The sequence below is a fragment of the Scyliorhinus canicula genome, chromosome 7 (assembly GCF_902713615.1).
Source record: "Scyliorhinus canicula chromosome 7, sScyCan1.1, whole genome shotgun sequence".
Taxonomy (NCBI): Eukaryota; Metazoa; Chordata; class Chondrichthyes; order Carcharhiniformes; family Scyliorhinidae; genus Scyliorhinus; species Scyliorhinus canicula.
In genome coordinates this window covers 168,584,324-168,607,366 of record NC_052152.1, presented here as the reverse complement: position 1 = coordinate 168,607,366, position 23,043 = coordinate 168,584,324, and the positions used below count along the sequence as shown (strand labels likewise).

The 23,043-nt window shown below is 43.1% G+C and overlaps 1 protein-coding gene across 2 annotated transcripts in view; it reads right to left on the bottom strand.

Moving 5' to 3' along the window:
- Nucleotides 1-23,043, bottom strand: part of LOC119969526 (sodium-dependent lysophosphatidylcholine symporter 1-like) — a 57,020-nt gene that overhangs the window by 10,030 nt on the left and 23,947 nt on the right. For both annotated transcript variants that reach the window (XM_038803235.1, XM_038803236.1), the window contains exons 7-12: nucleotides 21,052-21,142; nucleotides 19,800-19,921; nucleotides 18,370-18,453; nucleotides 8,743-8,826; nucleotides 6,750-6,862; nucleotides 3,460-3,603 (exon numbers count right to left, since the gene is read on the bottom strand). In XM_038803235.1, the coding sequence (XP_038659163.1) occupies nucleotides 3,460-3,603; nucleotides 6,750-6,862; nucleotides 8,743-8,826; nucleotides 18,370-18,453; nucleotides 19,800-19,921; nucleotides 21,052-21,142 (638 nt within the window). The remainder of the gene's footprint in view (nucleotides 1-3,459; nucleotides 3,604-6,749; nucleotides 6,863-8,742; nucleotides 8,827-18,369; nucleotides 18,454-19,799; nucleotides 19,922-21,051; nucleotides 21,143-23,043) is intronic.

Sequence of the window (23,043 nt, the reverse complement as noted above, 5' to 3'; positions counted from 1 at the left end):
CAGGTCAATGTTTAATCACATGGCTGTTGTGTTTTAACTCCAACGTGGATCTTTTAGCCTCGATAGGCCGACTCCAACAGACTTGGCTTTCAGCTGAGAAGGAAGCACTTTGGAGCAGGCACATGGGTCCGACCCTCTACCCCAGAGCAGGGGAAGAGCTGTAATCCCTGATTCTGGGAGCCTTTGCATGGAAGGGGAGGTGGGAAGGGGAGGTGGGAAGGGGAGCAGTGAAGGCACTTAACTTTCCCCAATTCTACCCCCAATTCTTTCCAGATTCAGCTGCTGGGTTTCCCCAATGCTTAGGCAACCTAGCCACACACAGTCAAGCCTGAAAAGCTCATCAAGTCGGAGACTTCCGGCCTCTTCAACATATTTAAAATGCCATGTATCTGCTGGGAGCCGGTTGGCTGCCTGCCACTAGTCTTACTTGCGTAAAACCCAAAAGTCAGCAGGTTGGGAGTCAGGTTCCTGACGAGCATGGAATGTTTCTCACTTTAGCTCCTCGTGTACAACATAGCCCATGCACTCACCTCACCAGTGTTAAAATTCCCTCAGAGTACAACACAGAAGGAATTTAACAAAATACTTTGCCTCGATTTTCTAATTATTTTACATCCATATCCTCGGAATACCAACCTTTCCAACAGTTGCTCCTTCCTTACTTCATCAAAATCCTCCATAGTTTGAACACCTATATCAAATACCCTCTCAACCTGCACTGCTCTAAGGAGAACACCTAATTTTTCTGGCCTCAACACATAATTCTGTCCCTCATCCTTGAAATCATTCCACCAAATCTCCTATGCACCCTCTCCTAGGCTTTGAAATCCTTCTAAAATGTGGCACCCAGAAGAGGACATACTATTCTTTTGAGGCCCACAACCTCCAAACTTTTATTCAAATTTCTGCTGTTAATAAACCCAAATTCGATAAGTTTTGTTCAAAAAAAAACTTTCTAAACTTCTCCAGCCAGCTTCAAAGATTTGAGTATGGGAACCCGTGGGTGGCTCTATTCCTCCACCCACTTACTTTTACATCAAAAAGGATTTGATGGAATAGTTAGAGAGAAATAGGTGTGGGGAGAGATAGCGTTGTTGAGTGACATAATCTTAACTTTAAAGTTAGGTCAATTAACAAAATACTTCTTCATATAAATGGGTAATGCTAACCTGGAACCATTCCTCCTCCCCACACACAAGGTCTAGATCAATTGTCATTTTCAAACCTGAGACAGGTAGATTTTTGTTCAGTTAGGGTATTAAGGACATGGAGCAAAAGCTGTTAAAAGGAGTTGGTTACAACATTTGTTATAGTTTAACTAAATGGGGGAAAGAGACCGGAAGAGCTGAATGATTTACTTTCCTAAGATGCCGATGCTTCCTTCAGTGTTAGGCCCAAAACTCTCATAAATCCACTGATTCTTGAATGTGCCAGTCCAGTAGGTCTGTGCCGTGGACACCCTTATCTACTAGTTCACCTCATTACCCACACGGTGACTGGGTCCCTTTCATATTGAGAGTAACTTCACCATCATCACCTCCACCCATCCTCCCCTCTTCAGAGCAAGGGTTTATGTCAGGGGTGGGCAAACTACGGCCCGCGGGCCGCATGCGGCCCGCCAAAGGTCTTTATGTGGCCCACCAAGATCAAGTCATAAAAAAAAAATTTTTTTTTTAAACATTTTTTTCTTTTAAATTCAGGTTAATGGGGGGGGGGGGGGGGGGGGGGCTGTTGGGTTACTGGTATAGGGTGGATACGTTGACTTGAGTAGGGTGATCATTGCTCGGCACAACATGTGTTTCATGTGAAGTTTCTACTTAAAAATATTAATTAATAAAAATTAATTGCTTTTTTTTCTTTAAACTGAGTTACTTTGTTTTTCAAATAAATGTGTTTCATGTAAAGTTTCTACTTTAAAATATTAATTAATAAAAATTAATTGCTTTTTTTTCTTTAAAAACCTTTTATTTTGGCTATTTTAAATATTAATTATTTTACTTAATATACTATGCGGCCCTTTAAAATTGTGAATTTCTGAATGTGGCCCTTGCACAGAAAAGTTTGCCTACCCCTGGTTTATGTAATGTGCAATTAAATAAAATGGAAATCTAAGATTAGTTTTAGATCTCTTTTGGGGCACAAACTTGTCGCTAAATCACCCTGTCGCTAAAATCATCCTATAGAATTTGTTTCAAATCCCTCACCACACAAACTTAAATATGTGTCATGGGGAGACTATGCACTGGCTAGACCCAGTCTCAGTTCAACAAATCAGTGAATGAAATCCAGACAGTTGAATTCGGTTTTAACCATTCCCACCACCAAGAGCTGGAAAGGGGTTGAGATCTTGAGAGTCAAAATGGTTCCTCCAACCCACTAGATTCCTGCCTGCTATAATATTATAGGTGGTGATTCAGTTCATAAAGTTCCCACTAGAAGCAGGCAGGCAACTAAAGATAGTCCAATGACATAATTTGCTGCCACAATGTAATATCAGCATCAGGCCAGTAGACACGCGCGGACTGGTAGCAGACCCATAACATAAAGGGATGACTGGCCAGAAGAGGCCAAGGACCTCCAGTCATCTAATTGTGCACTGTGGTAACACCCCCTCTCCCATAACTCCTCCAGGCACTGTTTCCAAAGACTCTGGATGTGGCCAATTTCTCACACTCACTCAGCAGCGAGGCTGAGTGTCAGATGAGACTCTAAGATGTTTTATTTGAACAAGGCACTGTCCGTGTGTTCTGCACATCATCAGACACGTGCACACACATGCGGTCTCCTTCTGTGAACCTGGAAACCGTTGACTTAACCTATCCTATGTACTACAGTAATACTCAGAGCTGACACTATTTCCTACTTAACCAAGATTGTCTTTGAATTTTACTTAACTCAGACCCTTGTCACCTTGTCAGTCATTCTTGCCATTTGCTTGAAAACAAATGGTGTCATGTTTATGACTTTAGAGCATAATGATGCTTTATTTATAGATCTTAAGAGTTTTCATTCACTTGACAAATCATTTTTCGGTCTGAGGTGATCCCTCTTTGAAATGGAAAGTTCTAACTGATTGGTGGATTACATTTGTCTTCTCTGTTACCGCAACCTGTGGTAACAGCTACTTTTTTATGTGTGGCATTGAGGAGGCGGGCGGGGGAGTCTACCACAATATTATCATTATCTGTGACATCTCGACTTCCTCAGAATACAACCCAGGGAGGTTCAAATTCAACGGTGTGTGGAGACCGCAACCATTCCAAAACAAATGAAAGGAAAGTTGCAGAAAGGCTATGGTGAGCTCTGCAATTTAGTAAATATTAAAATATACCAATGCCTACAGACAAATTAAGGACCTAAATCATGAATAGTACCTAGAATTATGAAAGAAACAAAGCCTAAACACAGGACAAAAGACATAGGATCAAATGAATGTGTGAAAATATAAAATGCTCATACTGCAAACATAATGTAGAAAATCCAAGCGAAGCTCCAGCAGCAAATTTAGTGAAGAACACATAGAAAGAGTAGAACAATGGCTCCAGGTCCAAGCAGCGAGGGTTCTTTGCTCTGAAATCATCCACTACATCCGGCAACATCGACCTGAAGAAATAATTCAGAATATTCAGCTGTCTTTCCTGCCTGGGCCACATGACGGACAGGCAAAGGGGAAAAGCAACTCACAAATACAAATGTCATTCCTCTTTGTCAAACATGAATTGGGATTGATGATATTGCAGTTGAACCTCTTTCTCAACAATTTAACTTTGGTGTGCAGCAAAGAACCATCTTCCATAAATAGACCCATGTCTCCTAAAAATGGTCTGACAAGTCTCTTATACACAATACAAATTGAACAACATGCTGCTATTCTTTTTATTTTGGCATTTTACACTGGACACTTCTAGGTTACCCTCCAATTCTCTTCCCACTCGTAAATACCGTGCTGTCAGACCAGATCACATACGTGACTAAATACAGCAGCTGCATTTATTTTCAAGTAAAATTATTGCAGAGAAAGTAGCAGCAGGAATATTACATTTGATTTAAACCTTAGAGGCCAGTTGCGTGTTTACCTTGCAATTTTGGTGGTGAACATGCCAAAAAGAAACTTATAAGTCCTGTGTACTTACTATTCAGTGCTACAGCTTACTTTTCTAGACATTTTATTTACTTTAGATCAGGATTTGTCAAAGTCAGGGTTGCGACCCTTGGGTGGGTCGCGGGCAGTTGGCAGGTAGGGCGCAGAACAATCAGTCCCGCCGTTCCCACGTTGTTCCCATCACGGGAAAAGTGTCCAACAGCCATTACAAGCTTTTACATCGCAAATTGCGGCCCACGCTGCCTTTTAAATATGGAGATACATTAGGCTGTCTGGAGTCTTACAGCCAGAAACAGCAGCAGAGAGCAGTTCACGCACCCTGCACATAGAATTGATGTGAAGCGCCATCCAGTTACGTCCTTTTAGCAAACTCTGCTCCCTGCTTTAGTGTCTCAATTTTGCAGCTGCTGGCAAGCAAGTCAAGGGAACTGTGAAGACTAATCGTTTTCTTAAAAGGAAGGGGCGGCCAGAGATTCAAATAGGCACTTTACCTATTGGACAGGATCGCACAACAGAGTCTGCTGTAGAGAACTGCTCAGTACAGCCCAGGGCAGGACAGAGCAGCGCTAGTGTTAGAGTTCCAGGGCCTCTGGTTAATGGCCCTGAAAAACTAAACTTAACTCGGAACAAAGAAGTATAAAGTTGATTTCTTCAGGCATGGTTTTGTCAATTGCGACAATGCAAATAAGGAGGCAAAGCCCATGCGTGTTATATGCAGGGAAGTACTGGCAAATGAGAGAAGTTTCAGAATTTGAAAGAGAAGTGGTGTGTGAAAACCTCCTTTTCAGGTTGAGACCGCAGTGCCAGTTATTAACTTAGAGCTGACTCCAAATTAAAAGACTACACTGCTGCAGCTTACCCGTGATACCACATTAAAAAACGCCAAACGCCCAGGAGGCTGTCAGCATTCTGGTGTAGCATCTCCCAGGAGTATTCAGTGCTGAGCAAAATATGCATTAGAGCATAGAACTAGAACAGTACAGCCCTTCTGCACACAATGTTGTGCCGACCATTTATCCTAATCCAAGATCAACCTAACCTACACCCCTTCAATTTACTGCTGTCCATGTACCTGTCCAAGAGTCGCTTAAATATTTCAAATGACTCTGACTCCACCACCTCTGCTGGCAGTGCATTCCACGCAACCACAGTCTCTGTGTAAAGAACCTACCTCTGACATCTTCCCTATACCTTCCTCCAATCACCTTAAAATTATGTCCCCTCATGACAGCCATTTCCCCCCTGGAGAAAAGTCTCTGGCTATCCACCCTATCCAGGCCTCTCATCACCTTGTACACTTCTATCAAGTCACCTCTCTTCCTTCTTCTCTCCAATGAGGAAAGCCCTGGCTCCCTCAACATTTCTTCATAAGACATGCCCTCCAGTCCAGGCAGCATCCTGGTAAATCTCCTCTGCATCCTCTCCAAAGCATCAACATCTTTCCTATAATGAGGCAACCAGAACTGGACACAATATTCCAAGTGTGGTCTAACCATGGTTTTATAAAGTTGCAGCAAAACCTCGCGGCTCTTAAACTCAATCCCTCTGTTAACGAAAGCCAACACACCATACGTCTTCTTAACAACCCTATCAACCAGGGTGGCAGCTTTGAGGGACCCCAAGATCCCTCAATTCCTCCACATTTCCAAGGATCCTGCCTTTAACCCTGTATTCAGCATTCAAATTCAACCTCCCAAAATGAATCACTTCACATTTGTCTCGGTTGTACTCCATCTGCCACTGTTCAGTCCAGCTCTGCATCCTGTCAATGTCCTGTTATAACCTACAACAGCCCTCGACACTATCCACAACTCCACCAACCTTTGTGCCATCGCCAAACTTACTAACCCACCCTTCCACTTCCTCATCCAAGTCATTTATAAAAACCACAAAGAGCAGTGGTCACAGAACAGATCCCTGCAGGACACCACTGGTCAGCAACCTTCAGGCGAATGCTTTCCATCCACTACCATTCGCTGTCTTCTTTCAGCCAGCCAATTCTGCCCTTCATGACGACCGACATGTGTGATGTTGGATTTCCGTTTTCACAAAGAAAAAGATGGCACCAAGGAATTGACTTAAGTCTGCACCGGATAGGTGAATTGCCCTCTGCTCCTTTGAACCAGATTCAATTGAGAGCATGAGGTCAAAGCAGGTTCTTTACAAATTAAAAAGGTAAATGAACACGGCGTGTGTCACGAAGGCCAGTCGGTGCATGTCGCGAAGATTGGCCAGTGTGAGTCCGAAAGATTGGCTGGTTGTCAAATGAGAGTCCTGGGAAAGAAAAGTTTGAAAAATACTGCTTTAGACTACAACTAGCCTATGCTTATGCTATTGTAATGTAAGTTTATATGCAGTATCCCAAAACTGAACCCCAAAATGCAATCAATTTCGGATAAAAGATACTCAGCTTCTAACAGGGTGGGTGTATATCTGTGAAGTTAGTGAATAGAATATAACCTAGAGCATGGTAACATGGTAGGAATGCACAAAATCCCTAATTTCCTTCATGTTCTACTTGTCTTTCAAAATTCAAGAAGTGAAACAGAAATTAGTGCAACAGTCATCCAGTGATTCAACTCATTATTTGAGCCCCTTTGGATCAAAGATTCAATCAAGCACAATGTAAGAGATTGTAAAAACTTACCATGGTAACAAGAAAGCAACAGCAAGGCTAACACCAGCAGCCATGGCCATGACTATAATAACTGGCAGATTACCATTAACTGTAACGATAATGATCAATGGTGGAATGTACCACTGAAAGTGAGAGAGAGGTGGAGAGAAAAGATAAGGGTCAGTGTACAATCAGCATCGTATTTTGAGTAATGATATCACAAGTTACAGTTCTTACAAATGAATAAATGTAAGAATTACTGATCAAAATAAATATTAACAGCCAATACATTGAATAAATTACATCAGAACCATGAAGTATTGTTCGGATAGAAGTTACTATACAACCAAGCCCAAGTTACTATACAAACAAGCAGCAGATTTTTAAGAGAAAACTGTGCACTCTGGTGGGCCTTACTCGGGACATAGCATCTTGCATTCTCATCTCATATTATAGATAAATATCACACACAGACACAAAAGCACACCACACATATGTTTACAGTGATGTAGGCAATTGTTCAACAGTACTACTGAAAAAATGGCTCATGTCTGACATTATAAAAGTTTAAACATTCATCAAAAAACATTTAGGTGTAATATGGAGTTCATTGATGGCACTGCCAAGCCAGCAGGAGCACCGAGTGCCAGGGTGGCACTGCAAAGGATCAGAGGGCAGGGGAGGGTGGAGGGGGGTTTGAAGGTTGGGGTACTGCAGGGCAGGTAAGGGGCCTCTGGGAGGTTGGATGGGTGATGGGTCCTGGAAGGGAGGGGGTGCTGCAAGGGGGCCTGAAGAGGGAGGACTCCCAGGGACCACATAGCGGGGTGTCGTCCTTTGGAGGGTGTCTGTTGTGTCCATGTGTGTGGGGGATGACATTGCCCATGGGTGAGGGGTGTGGGGGACCCACAGGCTCACTTAGAGATTGGGGCACCCTTTCAAATGGCCTCCCAATCTCAGAGTTCAGCTCCTCAGTGCTAAAAAATTTCGCAGAGTGGTCTAAACCGGTGAGAAACTCCCCAGGGCCCAAAAAAGTGACCAAGTGTCATTGACTAGTGTGACTAGTGGTGGGAAATCTACCCGTAGAGTCAGTGGGAAACTCCCTGAAAAACCCATCAGAATCAAGCTCTAGTAAAACTGGCAATTTCATAGTTATATCTCACAGAAGCTGCAGCAATCTTTCTAGATACCAAGCAACACTGTATTCATTTAGTTTAAATGTAATGAACCTCTGACAAATATAATTGACTTGAATTTTCTTTCAGTGAACATCATCAGCTCTTGTATTGCAGTGCGATAATCCCTTCACATACAAATAAGAAATGCACAAACAAGATCATTACATTACTGCAGGTGGAGAATGCAATTGTAAATATGTTGGACATCATCTGGAGTTTGCATGTAGGTTTTCCCAAGTCACCATTAGGATTTTAGAAACTATGCAAACTGATCGATGGACAGGAGCAGATCAATGCAATTAATGGCATAAACAAACAATTAAATTCAGAGATTTTTAGATGACTTTGGTGAATTGAAAATGCTCACTCGGCAGGGATACATTTTTTTACAAGGGGAACTCTTAGGGCATTGTCTCTTTATAAAAAAAAAACTACATAATTTTCTCTCCCAAGAATCAGGCAAGTGCTGATGGCTTTATCAAAATAACTTACCTATATACTGAACCGGCACTAAATTCACCACAGAGATACACACTGGTTTAATGATTAATTCAAACATAAGTGTCCTACTCTGTTGGGTCCCAGATGAGGGAATCAGTGTATATTCTTTAAAAAAAAAGCCCACTTTTATATAAATGCACAGACACAAAAGGAAAACAAATAAACAGGAAAATAATCATAAATTCTCAGCAGGTGACTCAATCATTACATACTGGCCCACAGGTTAACGCAGGCTCCTGCACCTACAGTCGAGCAAGAAACATGTGTCTCATTCTTCTTGCTTTCGAAGGCAGGCAGAAAGAATAAAGAGAAAGAATTCAGCTCTGTCGTTGAACAAATTAACTCACAATCAATCCCATAAACAGTGCTATTTTCTTTCCACATTTTACCAAGACCCACTGCCAGAATGGAACCATGATAGTTGCTGAGACCTACAAGAAAACAGAAGGAAAATTAACAGCTCACTCTCTTAAATTAGAAATAGAGCAAGGGATCTTTGGGATATCACAAGCAATAATTTCATCAGCACCAAATGGTTAGTGGACGACTGTTCCTCAATAGAAATGAAAATAGGACAAAACGGGATGCTGTCTACATTAAATTAGTGACCTCCAGAGTGCTCAGCATTTTTAACAGTTCCGATTTCATACACAACTGAAATTGATCATCACCAATGGGGAGGAGATAACATCAGAAGATGTGTGCTGCCTTTATAAAGAAAGCATAGGAATGCCACAGTGCCAAAGACAGAAGAGTGAGTCAATAATACATAGTCAGAGTTTTAAAAATCTGCACATTAGAATGAAAAATACATGGTGGAAAGAATGGCGCTTGGATTATTAGATAGCCTTGTGAAACATTCTATCACCATGTAGCTGTATATTGCTTGGCGATGATTTTTCTTGGTATTTTGTTACCAAATAACTGACCAACTGGATGGATATTCCTGGATTCCATATAAAAATAAGTACTCTAAAAACAGGAATAAAATTGTATTTCTCTTATGGCTAACAAGTTGCTAAAGAAGACTTCACTATGGCAACATTCTGTGACAGAGGACACGGAGGTACAAAATTGTTTCAAGCCCCATCCACATGTCCAATGACATTTGCTGTTAAACTATCCGCAGAGTACGAAGCTGAGTAACTGAGAACTAAAAGGTGTAACAGTTTTCACAGGAACCTATTCAAATAAGCCATCTTACTCAAATAGGTTTGGTCGATTTGGGGGGTAATCGGTTGGATAAAAAAGGGATTTTTGTAAGCTGCACGCTGTTGTATCATTCCCAACAAACTATTCTGTAATGAAGGTTGCCAGTCTCTTTAAAGTGTAACAACATTAAATAACGCAAGATAAGCAACACTAAATAACACAAGATAAGCTAAGAAGTTTCAATCTAACGAGGTGGTTCACGATTGAAAGTCCTACATTTAACACTGCAACCTCAGGAAGTGGAAGTTATCTTAGATACTGCAGTGAAGGCGGTATAGCAAGGGCCATTGTCAACAAATTTAGAATTGTTTTTGCCGAGCTATGTTCCTTTATTCAACTTCTGCTTTTCTAGCAATGCTGACAATCATGTTCCTCTGGAACCTCTTGAAATTTTACACCACAAAAAGTTGCATTCAAGGTCATTAAAAAATTTCTCAAATGCACATCTCATATTTTCAATCTTAAAATGAAAAAAATTCCATTTATACATATTCAAAAAGCCAAACAAACCATCGCTTCCCCTGAATAGTCGCTCTCCTAATCATAGAGGCAGGAAAAGGCATATGAGCCAGGAGTTGTACTGTTGTACAAGCGCTAAAATGAAAAATGGAAGCTAGCAGAAATCTAACTGGAGTAGTATGCTCTGTTCCAGTTATTTAACCTTGATGAGGAAATTGCCATCTTGTGAGGGCACAGACATGATAAGAAACATTGGAACTAGGAGCAGGAATAGGCAATGCCGCCCTTCGAGCCTGCTCCACCATTCAATCAGGTCATGGCCGATCTCTTCCTGGTCTCAAATGCACCTCCCTGCCTGCCCCCCATATCCCTTTAACCTGTTTTTTTTTTTAAAACCAGGGTGGGAATCTCCATCCCGCCGCCCCAGTTTTCCGGTGCAGTGAGCCTCTGCCGGCAGCAGGATTCTCCATCCTGCCAGCCAGCAAATGGGGTTTCCCATTATGGCAGCCCCACGCAGTGGGGAAATCCCCAGGCGTGGGTGCGCTGCAGGTGCAATGGAGAATCCAGCTCCCTAAATATATCTATCTCCTTCTTGAAACCATTTATTGATACAGACTCTACCGCATTATGGATCAGCGAGTTCCACAAATCCAGCAAACTCTTGCGAGTAGTTCCTCCTCATCTCAGTTTTAAATCTACCGACTCTCAACCTACGACCTCTCGTTCTATATTGCCCCACAAGGAGGAACATTTAGTCTAAGTTTAATTTATCAATCCCTCTTAGTATTTTATATATATCGATCAGATTCCCTCATCCTTCTAAACTCCAGCGAGCATAGGTCCAAACTGTTAAATCTCTCCTCATACGTTAACCCTTTCATCCCCAGAATCAATCTGGAAAACCGCCTCTGAACTGCCTCCAATGCCATCACGTCCTTCCTCAAACAAGGAGATCAAAACTGGAAGAATACTCCAGTTGTGGTCTCACCAACACCCTATACAATTTCAACAACATTTCCCTACTTTTATATAATTTCAACAACACTTCTCTACTTTTATACTCCAGTCCCTTTGCAATAAACGCTAACATTCCATTTGCCTTTTTTATTATATGCTGCACCTGCATACCGACTTTCTGCTATTCATGAACAAAGTCACCCATATCCCTCTGTCCAGATCCATTTTGAATCTGCTTTCCATTTAGATAATAATTTGCCTTTCTATTTTTTTCGGTCAAAATGGATAACCTCATACTTATCCACATTAAACTCCATCTGCCAAATTTTGGCCAATTCTCCTAGCCTATCTATATCCATCTGTAAAATCTTTATCTCCACTTCACTGCCTGCTTTCCCACCTATTTCAGTGTCATACACAAATTTTGCCACATCACTCTGTCCCTGCTTGCAGATCATTTATATAAATTGTAAACAGTTGACGTCAAGATTGAACCTTGTGGCACCCCGCTAGTTACAGTTCAGCAGCCAGAGAAGGACTCATTTGTCCCCACCCTCTGCTTTCTGTCAGTCAGCCAATCCTCAATCCAATCTAGTACTCCATCCCCAATCCCTTGCGATTTCACCTTCTGGGTCAATCTTTTATGGCAGCACCTTGTCAAAAGCCTTCTGGAAGTCTAGATATACCACATCCATAGGTTCCCCATTAGCCACTTTGCTGGTTACATCTTCAAAGAACTTGAGCACGTTTGTCAAGCATGAGGGCGGCATGATGGCGCAGTCGTTAGCACTGCTGCCTCAAGGTGCTGAGGACCCGGGTTCGATCTCGGGTCACTGTCCATGTGAAGTTAGCAAATTCTCCCCATCTCTGCGTGGGCCTCACCTCCAAAACCCAAAGATATGCAGGCTAGATAGATTGCGCACACTAAATTGCCCCTTAATTAGAAAAAAAAAGAATTGGGTATCTATTTTTTTTAATGTTTGTCAAGCATAAGTTACTCTTCATAAAACCATGCTGACAATGGTGGATTGAGCTTTGTCTTTCCAAATGTTCAGTGATCTCCTCCTTAATGATTGATTCCAGCAACTTCCTCACCTCAGAGGTCAAGCTAACCAGTCTACAGTTTCCTACTATTTGCCTCTCTCCCTTTTTGAATAGAAGCGCCACATTAGCATTTTACAATCCACCAGGACCTTTCCAGAATCGAGGGAATTTGGAAATATCATAACCAATGCATCCGCTATTTCTGCTGCCACCTCCTTTAATACCCTACGGTGCAGGCCATCAGATCCCGAGGACTCATCTGCCTTTAATCCCATTAGTTTGGTCAATACCTTACCCCTAGTGACTGTTATTGCACCAAGTTCCTCTACATTAACTGCAGTTTTTGGAATTTTGTTTAATTATCCTCTACCGTGAAGACTGAGGCAAAATATTGGTTCAGTGCCTCCACCATCTCGGTGTTCCCCATTATCACCTCACCAGTATTGTCCTCTAAAGCGACAATATTTACTTTAGCTATTCTATTCTTCTTTAGGGAAGATGATTCTGATAATCAGTGATTAAATTTATATACAAAAAAAAAACTTACTAGGGTAATTTTTTTAAAATAAACTTGATTTCAAAAAAAACTTTACGGGATTTGGGCGTTACTGGCTAGGCCAGCATTTATTGCCCATCCATATTCGCCCTTTAGAAGGTGGTGAGCTGCCTTCTTGAACCACTGCAGTCCATTTGGTAAAACTACATGCACAGTGCTGTTAGGTAGCGAGTTCCAAGATTTTCACAGAGTGACAGTGAACAAACAGCGATATAGCTCCAAGTCAGGATAGGGAGTGACTTGGAGGGGAGCCTCCAGTTGGTGGGGTTTCCAGGTATCTGCTGCTCATTTCCTTCTAGCTGGTAGTGGTCCTGGGTTTGGAAGGTGTGGCCTAAGGAACCTTGGTGAGTTACTGCAGTGCATCGTGTGGATGGTACACACGGTTGCCACTGTTCGTCGGTAGTGGAGAGGTTGACTGTGGAAGAGGGAGCAATCAAGCAGGCTCCTTTGTCCAGGATGGTGCTGAGCTTCTCGAGTGATGTTGGTGCTGCACTCATCCAGGCACGTGGAGAGTATTCCATCACACTCCTTACTTGTGCCTTGTAGATGGAGTTGGGGGGGCTCAAGAGGTGAGTTCTACGTCGTAGGATTCCTAGCCTCTGGTCTGCTCTGGTAGCCACAGTATTAATTTGGCTATCCAGTTCAGTTTCTGATCAATGGTAACCCTCAGATGTTGATTGCACAATAGATTCCGAGGGAGGCCACTGATATAGACCACAAGGATGGAATACAGCGAGAAATTGGTTAGGTAGTGCTGAGTGAATACAACGAGGTAACTGAAACAAAAGTAAAGTGTTGAATAAAACTCAAGGAAACACACAGGTTCGTTCAATGTTTCTTCTGTGTTAACTGGACAAATAAAAAGGTATTTTTATAAGTGGTGCATTGTTGCAAAATATTGCAACAAAACATTTTTTGATACAACTGTTGCTGAGAGCAACAGTTGCACAAAACACAGATTACATCTATTCATATGAACGTGCAAGTTTGAATTTAATTGGTGATATTGAGGTATAACATGTGATGGCAGAACTTATTTCAAAAGAAACTATGTTTCAAATTACCACTGTGATTTAACCTGGAAACAACCAAATTAAAGGAAGCTGGTAGCAATAACTGCTGCTATGGATCAACAGAAATGAAACAAAGGAATGGGATTAGCTCACAATACATAATGAAATTCGAAGGAACATAATACACCTGTCCAACTGGATTCTAGAGATAATTAGACATGGTTGGAGGGAGAAGCATGGATAGAACCAAGGGATCCAAAAGTTTGCTTGTAAAAAATTGTTCAACTTTAAATTACTGAAAGATGATCGGGCAGTGAAACACCAAATGAATTAATACTGGAAGTATTTGCTGTTGATGTGAAAAAAAAATACCCCAGGACTGCAGAACTGGACAAGAAAAAACAAACACAGAATCATTAAAAACATGGGCCGGGATACGCCCCTACCCAGCGGGGCGGGGGGTCCCGGTGTGTTGGAGTGGCGTGAACCACTCCGGCGTCGGGCCTCCCCAAAGGTGCGGAGAGGGGCCAAGCCCTCACATTGAGGGGCTAGGCCCGCGCCGGAGTGGTTCCCGCTCCGACGGCTGGTGTGAACGGCCTTTGGCGCCACCGCAACGGGGGCCGAAAGGACTTCGCTGGCCGGCGTAAGTCTGCACATGTGCCGGAGCGTCAGCAGCTGCTGATGTCATCCCCGCGCATGCGCAGGGGAAGGGGTCTCTTCCATCTCTGCCATGGTGAAGACCGTGGCGAAGGCAGAAGAAAAAGAGTGCCCCCACGGCACAGGCCTGCCCGCCAATCAGTGGGCCCTGATCACGGGCCAGGATACCGTGGGGGCACCCCCCGGGGTCAGGTGTCCACACCCCGGCGTCCGTCTGCGCCGCCAATCCCGCCAGTCAGGTAGGTGTTTTGATTCCCGCCGGTGGGAGAGGCTTGACAGCAGCGGGACTTCGGCACATTGCGGGCCAGAGAATCGCCGCCGGGTGCCCACCGACCGGCGCGCCGCGATACCTGCCCCCGCCGAATCTCTGGTGGCGGAAAATTCGGGACACGGCGGGGGTGGGATTGACGCCGGCCCCGGGCGATTCTCCGACCCGGCGGGGGGTCGGAGAATCCCGCCCATGGTTTAACTAAAACATGGGGAGCAAGGAACTGTATACACAGATTGTATACACATTCCCGTACCGGCAGAGGTTATTCATGAAGGCTCTGCCTTCTCAACTTTCCTGCCCATCTGAGGTGTGGTTGACCCATATCCTGTGGTCAGTAGCAAAGGAAGGACCCTCACCAAATACCTCACTGACAGCTGCACCCAAAATATTTAGAAAGGAGGCTTGTTCTAATCAGGGGCCTAATCCAGCACAACACCTCTATAGGGCAGCTGTCAATGTCTACACAATAAACAGCGAGGATTTCCAACCAATTAGTTGATGAGTCCTGACTGACACATATACACACCCACCAGAGTGTAAACCAGGATGTATAGAACCCGCAAACAAAATATTGTGAAATACAGATTAAATTAACTGGAGATAAAGGAACAAGGCAGAACAAGTTTAAATAATTTATTTAACTTTCTGACACTAATTATATTTTACAGCAAGGAGAGTTCCACACTTCAAAAATTATTTTCTCAGGGCAGAAGAGGTTGTTTGTCAGTAATCATTGCTTATCACACCGTTGAAAACAAACTTATGAATCCATTTATTTCAGTACTGAGAACATTGGCGAGGACGGTAGCACAGTGGTTAGCACAATTGCTTTGCAGCTCCAGGGTCCCAGGTTCGATTCCTGGCTTGGGTCACTGTCTGTGCGGAGTCTGCACGTTCTCCCCGTGTCTGCGTGGGTTTCCGCCAAGTGCTCCGGTTTCCTCCCACAGTCCAAAGATGTACAGGTTAAGTGGATTGGCCATGATAAATTGCCCTTAATGTCCAAAATTGCCCTTTGTGTTGGGTGGGGTTACTGGGTTATGGGGATAGGGTGGAGGGCTTGGGATAGGGTGGAGGGCTTGGGTAGGGTGCACTTTCCAAGGGCCAGTGTAGACTCAATGGGCCGAATGGCCTCCTTCTGCACTGTAAATTCTATGAAATCTATGAATCTTCGGACATCCTTCAGAGCAATAGTGTCTCCCTGACAGCAACTTCTGGAATTCCACTTTAACTGTGCACAGGAAAGTCCTCGGACTTGTAACACAATTGGTTCATGAAAACGGTGTTGTAAATCAGAACTGTGCATGTCAGAGCTGATTTTCCAATAGGAACAATGGTATCAACTTCAGGGATTGATTCCTAACCTAGGCCAAAAAACACTCATGGGGAGCCTGATGGTGTTAAAAGCTCTTAACTCTTGCCCTGTCAAGTCGCTAATGCAACTACATGTCTGAACACAAGTTCCTTGGTTAGAATGGGCCATCAATCACTGTCAGTTGGCTGATAACCTTGAACCTTGGAGTATGAGTGCATATTAAATGCACTGCAAGCATATAAATGCATTAAAATTGCATTCTGTAAAAAATATTAACAGAACAAAAACACTCATTTACACCTAATATAGATGGTACAACCTGTTTAGTCATACAGATGGGCGGAACACAATGTCAAGGCACATGTATAAAAATGCTAGTGCATTGTAAATTCAAAACCGATGTTGTCAAGTTAAATGGGGTGTTAATTTCTAAATGTCATAATTGGCGTTCATCATAAGTCAAGGATTGCCTGTATGTGCATGCTCCAGAATTGTTGCCCAATTTATCCCGTCATAATGGTGACTACTGATAACCATTACGCTTCATAATAATCATCTTTATTAGCATCACAAGTAGGCTTACATTAACACTGCAATTAAGTTACTGTGAAAACCCCCTAGTTGCCCACCTGTTCGGGTACACCGAGGTAGAATTCAGAATGTCCAATTCATCTAACAAGCTCGTCTTTTGGGACTTGTGGGAGGAAACTGGAGCACCCGGACAAAACCCATGCAGCCACGGGGAGAACGTGCAGATCCTGTACAGGCAGTGATCCAAGCCAGGAATCGAACCTGGGTCCCTGGCGCTGTGAAGCAACAGTGCTAACCACTGTGCTACCGTATCCCCCCACATTCAAAATTCAGCAGCAGTTGTATAATCAATCCCTTTCTCCTACTTGGATCTATTCTGGTCCACGTGTCGATTTGAATAAATGCAATGTAAAACCCTTTTTAAAATTAAGTACAAAGCTTAAACGTGCATTCTTATAACATCCACTATGGCACAGAATCCACTGAGGTGAGACTGAATGAGCAGGAGGTGGCAATTGTGCCCCCAAACCAACAAATAACCTTATGCTGTGATAGTTATGGCTTGATACTTTGTATAATCTGAGTGCTTTTGTTTTGACCATTTTTTCCCCCTTGTTCTTTCATCCTATCTTGGCTCCCCTGTGCAAAGTTGGTGCCTTCCAAAAAGGCTAATCTGAAGATCTAGCAACCGCTGTGGTGAAATAGCTTTGGAAGGTCTGAAATTGCTGAGAGGATCTGCCCTCAAGACTCTACCAACTTGTATTCAAACAGCTGAAAGTGGGAGGTTATTAAGCAGATGGCAACAAGCAACAAATTTCTGACTAATTCAAGAAACATCAAATTGAATTCTGACATATGACATAGCTGTAAATTTATATAAATCCAATATACACATCCATATAAAGAATATTGCGGTCCAATTGGTATGGATTTTGATACACACATTGCAACCTTTCACATCTGCAGATGCAATAGAAATATATAGAGCTCGATTCAACTAAATAGGAACAAAGTTCCATAGCGAGCTCATTTTGTCGCGTATTTCTCGGCACTCGCATGGCTACACAACACGGCTCTCATTGTATAAGAGGCCTCAGTGGTATTCGCGCGGCGGAGGCCTCACATAGCCCCGAATAGCAAGAGATCGGGATGCGATTTTTAGATGGATCACTTCGCCCCGAGTAGCGAAAGGTCTGGATGCGATTTTTAGATGGATCACTTAGGGGACCTCGGAAATCGGGATGCCATTTTTAATCCGAAGCCCCCGAAGTGATCCCCACACCGCTCCCCCCAGCCCGAACGCACTATGGAGGGTCGCCGGCCCCCCCAAACACCCATGCAGGGCATCCCTGGCCCAATAATGTGCGCGCAAAAAAATGTCAGCTTGGCACTTTGGCAATGCCAACCTGGCAGTGCCCATGCTAGCTGGCAATGCCACCTGGGCATCTTGGTAGTGCAAAGTTGGCACCCAGGTGACACCAGCAGTGCCAGGTCACCACCCTGCCAAAAGGGTATGCAGCTGGGGGCCTCCGATCTCCCGGGAGAGCCCCTTGAGCGCCAAACTATGTGATACCCGTTTGTGGGGAGCAGTGCTGAATAGCGCTCGCTTGAGTTCTCCAAGTCAAAGAGGATGAATCCCAAAGCCTCAGATACCTTAGGAATCTGCACATTAGAGTGAGACTAACTGACACTTTGTAGATTTTCCAAAAGGTGATCCTGCCCACAATGGCCAGGATTTATATCGCAATGTCTCACGAAATCGCGTTGAATCTTGCAAGGCATTATGAGCCAGGTAGATCCCGGGAGCAGGGTCTCCCAGCTTCTATCGGCTAGGTTGTGCCGTAGGGAGCTGTTTTTCGGGTGCAGTGTGGCCATTGAATCGCGCCCATGATATTCAAAGTATCCAAGTCAAATAACTAATAAATGTCCATAAACAAGAAATGCAAGGAAATCTTTACCCACCAGAATCACAAAGATGATATGCTGAAAGTGATTGCCCAAACCAGCAGCGTGGGTGCAAAACAAAGCAAAGTTATTCTGGACGAGCTGTGTGGTGAAGTAGAAAAATGTTACATTCATGACATTTTGATGTAAACTAGACTGCATTTACTAGACTCATACAAGAAGCCCTTTTCTTCATTAAACACAAAGTCTAACTGCAAATATTCAAGCTCCAGCAGAATATTCAACACTCCAGCTAAATCCAAAACTGACATTTGATTTTTTTTCCCCTCAGCATCAACTGTTAAGAGCTCATGGGTGCAGCCTATAAAATCCATAGAATCCCTACAGTGCAGGAGGCCATTCAGCCCATCGAATCCACACTGACCCTCTGAAAGAGAACCCTACCTAGTCCCACTCTCCTGCTCTGTCCCTGCAACCCCACATAACCTGCACATCTTTGGACACTAAGGGGCAATTTAGCAAGACCAATCCACCTCACCTGCACATCTTTCGATTGTGGGAGGAAACACATGCAGACATTGGAGAACATTCAAACTCCACACAGAGTCACCCAAGGCTAGAATTGAACCTGGGCTCATGGCTTGGTGAGGCAGCAGTGCTAACCACTGTGCCACCATGCCAAAAGGTCATTTTTCATACGAGTCTAGACCGGAGGTCAACTGGCTATATGGTTTGAGGCTGAATTCAACTCTATTCTTACCCAGTTATCAAATGTACTTGTCTGCAGAAGTCACTAGATAGAAATCAGGAAAAGAAAGCACCAGGTCATTTTCACCTTCTCAACCTCAGGATGTTGTTACTCCGACTGCCACCTTGGAGATTAGCTAACTCAGCACAGGTGGAACTTGGAGCTTTCTTTGTATGCAATACGATCTTGTAGCAGGAGTTGGCCACTTGGCCCCTTGAGTCAGCTCCACCATTCAAGAAGATCATGCTTGATCTGATTGTAACAGTAACTCCATATTCCTAACTACCCCTAATAACGTACCACCCCCATGTTAATCAAGAATCTATCTAACTATGCCTTCAAAATATTCAAAGATTCTGCTTCCACTGTCTTTTGAGGAAGAGAGTTTCAGAGACTCAATCTTCAAGAGAAAAAAATTCTCCATCTTAAATGAGCAACCTCTTATTTTTAAACAGTAACCCCCAATTTTGGATTCTCCCACAAGAGGAAACATCTACTCCACATCCCCCCAGTCAATACCCCTCAGGATCCCTCATGATTTTGTAACACAGACTCTATGGTGAGTCTATGACCAGAGTCAGAAAAATTAAAGACTGTAAATCTTTTTGGAAGCATTTTAGTCTCCTTGATTTTCTTTACAAGAGTCATGTCTAGGGAACACTGGATAGTAGGTTTTCTGTGTTCTTATATTTATAAATGAAAATCCTGATGACCAATAAATATTTTATTTCTCAGTTACCTGAAAAGCCAACGAAATAAATAGAAAGCCAAAAGTGAGACTCAGGTATGGCTTGTGACTCATAACCAGTTTCAGGCCTGTTACATATGACACGTGGAAATGATCTTTTGGAGCAAAGCAACCTGCAATAATCACAAAACAGCCAAAATGTACATGATTTGCTCCCTTGTACAGTCAAACATCTTAAGATAATTGAGTCATACAATGTGCAAAAGTCAGACCTGTCCAATCCAATGTTAGAATTCCACAAGTCACACTGTCCATTCTCAATTTCTAGTTATATTTTCAAACATATTTTAAGATTGCAATTGATCAGCAATGAGGCTGATCACTCAATACATCTGCCAAAATTTTGTCATGAAAAATGGACTTACAACTTTGTATAAATGGCCTATTCACAGGAACTATCCATTTGACAACCAGGTTTACGATATAAATGATATCATCCTGTGTTAGTATTATTGACGTAGCCTTGCTAGAATAATGTGCAAAGATAGGAATTTGACTGTCAGCACCATCATGGTGATTGTTTGACATTGAATCAGGCGGTCTCATTTGAGGATAGTTGCAGTCTATTTGTACAATGAAAATGGTGCAGGAACAACAATCTGGCAGAGAGTAGGTGTGCTTTCCTGGCTTCTTGTTGCGAATTGGGATCAGTGCTGGCATATGTACGTGCATGTGAAGGGCGGGGAGAGGAGAGAGGAGTAGAACAAATCAATATAAAGTAAAATGTCTGGCTAAAGCATGTTCAAATCAATTAGAATAGATTTGTGAAGAGCTGGGTGATCTCAGCTAGGGCATAGATTGAGACACTAATTTTTGTTGGGCCCAGCAATCTGGAGTTACAAAGTGGAAAATTTGACCAGCTTTCTGCTCCGGATCACTATCCAATGACCCCAACAAAAAAGTTCATTTGTGTGGACATCCAATTGTGCTAACTGTAGGCATGGCTATGATGCTCCCCACAGTCAAAACCTTGGCTGCACTCACTGGCTGAGTGCACACATGAAGAACAGTCACTTGGATAAGGTATTAGATAGTTGTGAAGCCCCTTAGGAGCCAATGTCTGATGGAGAGAAAGGAAAAGAGGGAACATTGAATGATGAGAAACAACAATAAAGGGAAAGATAGTTCCTCAACACCAGACTCCAACTGGTAGTTAAGACTTTTAGCATGATGGTAGATGAATTTGACTTGTGTGCCTATGATTTCCACATCTCCGTCTATCAATCTCACCCCAGCCACTTACCCGTGTGCTCCTTTACTCCGAGTAACAGAATCAATGAACAGAGAAAGTAAAGGCACCCGATCACCATGGCTGCCAGCGTGTAAGCCCACTTCTGTGGAAACAAAGAAAAATACATGCCTGACAGGGATGCCGCAAGGCTCACAGTTTTCAAGAAAGAAATACTCCTCAGTCCAGACTGGTTTAACTAGAAACAATATCCCTACACCTACACAAAACATGGACTACTCAATTCTCGATCAACTGAACAGAGGATTTTTGCCTCCACTATCTTCACCAGATGTCCATTCCATTTATTGATCACTCACTGTGTAACCAAGAGTTTAGTAAGTCCCAAATGTTCTATGGTTGTGGTTGTTTACCGATAGTGCCTTTTTTAAAATGACCATCATATCTACTTTGAACACAGCACTTTGCATGACCTCCTTTCAAAGCTGAAAAAATACAAGTTTTTTCTTCAGTCTTTCCTCATATCACCCAACTCTAGATTTATTCTTCAACACTTCCCTCAACCATTTTCAGGACCCAAATATTATTTACGGCAGCAGTGCAAAATTCAGAAGATTGAGGGCAGAGTGGAACAAGATGAAAATGAAAATCGCTTATTGTCACGAGTAGGCTTCAATGAAGTTACTGTGAAAAGCCCCTAGTCGCCACATTCCGGCGCCTGTCCGGGGAGGCTGGTACGGGATGTGGGGGGGGAAATAGGAGCGGTGCAAACAATGGCAGGAGCATTGGGAATGGGAAGTGTCTATAACCAAGGTACTGGACATGAGGAGCGTTTGGCCAGCTGAGAGTCTCCTTTCCCCCTCTCCCTGTAACCCACAACCACCTCCCACCCCCCAACATTACTTACCTGTGGCCTAAGTTGCTCCACGATCCTGGGACTGCCTGCCCATGTGCAGCAAAGGCCTCCCCAGTGACACTGCTGAGCACAAGAGCTGCCAGCTTCTGATTGGCCAGCAGCTCTCGGTAGACAAGACATCTGCCCCTGGGATCTTGATTCCACTGGAAGGCTTATCACTGGCCTCAGCACTGCCTGACTGGCTTGTGGGCCTTCCCAAAAAGAGTCAGCGCAGGTATCTCAATAGCTCTCACATGGTTTCCAGCCTCAAAATGTATTGAACAGTGCAGCATCCACAATCTTCTAGGGTGGCCTATTCTAAAGACACAATTCTTTGGCCCAATTTACTCAGGCTCACATCTTTGGATAACCCCTCTTACCCTTAGGGACCAATTTGGCAAAACTTCACTATACAGTCTCCAATATTCTTTATATACCCTTTCTTAAATATGCCTAACACTGTACACGGTATTCTAAACATGATCTCATCACAGCCCTGAAAATTGTAGCAAGGGCATCTTTATTCTTGCACTCCATGCAATGAAGTCCAACAAGCCATTTGCCCTATATAAAAGCAAAATACTGTGGATGTTAGAAACATGAAATAAAAACAGATAATGCCGGAAATACCCAGCAGGTCAGAGCTGAAGAAGAATCAAACAGATACAACTGAAACATTAAATCTGTTTTTCTGCACAGATGCTGCCACAGCTGCTGAATATTTCCAGCATTTTTAGTTTTTATATGCTATTTATCTTCCTGATTGCTTGCTGTACCTGCGTCCCAGCTTTCTGCTTCCTTGTATGAGCAAACCCAAGTCTCTTTAAACATAATCACTTCCAAGTTTCACAACCTTTTTTTTTAAAAAAAAAATGTTTTTCTACTCTAATGATTAAAGTGAATGACATCAAACTTCCCCACATTATACTCCACTCACATACCCTTTTTATATCATCTCTTCGCAAATTTGCTCTGTTCTCCCAAGTGTACCTTTCCACCTCGCTTTATACTGCCAGCAAACATAGATAGATTACTCTGTTGCTTCATCTAAGTAATTAGTATCGATTGTAAATAGCCGAGGCTCCAGCACTGATCCTTGTAGCACTCAAATAGTCACAATCGGCCAATTTAAAAATGGTCGGTTTATGCCC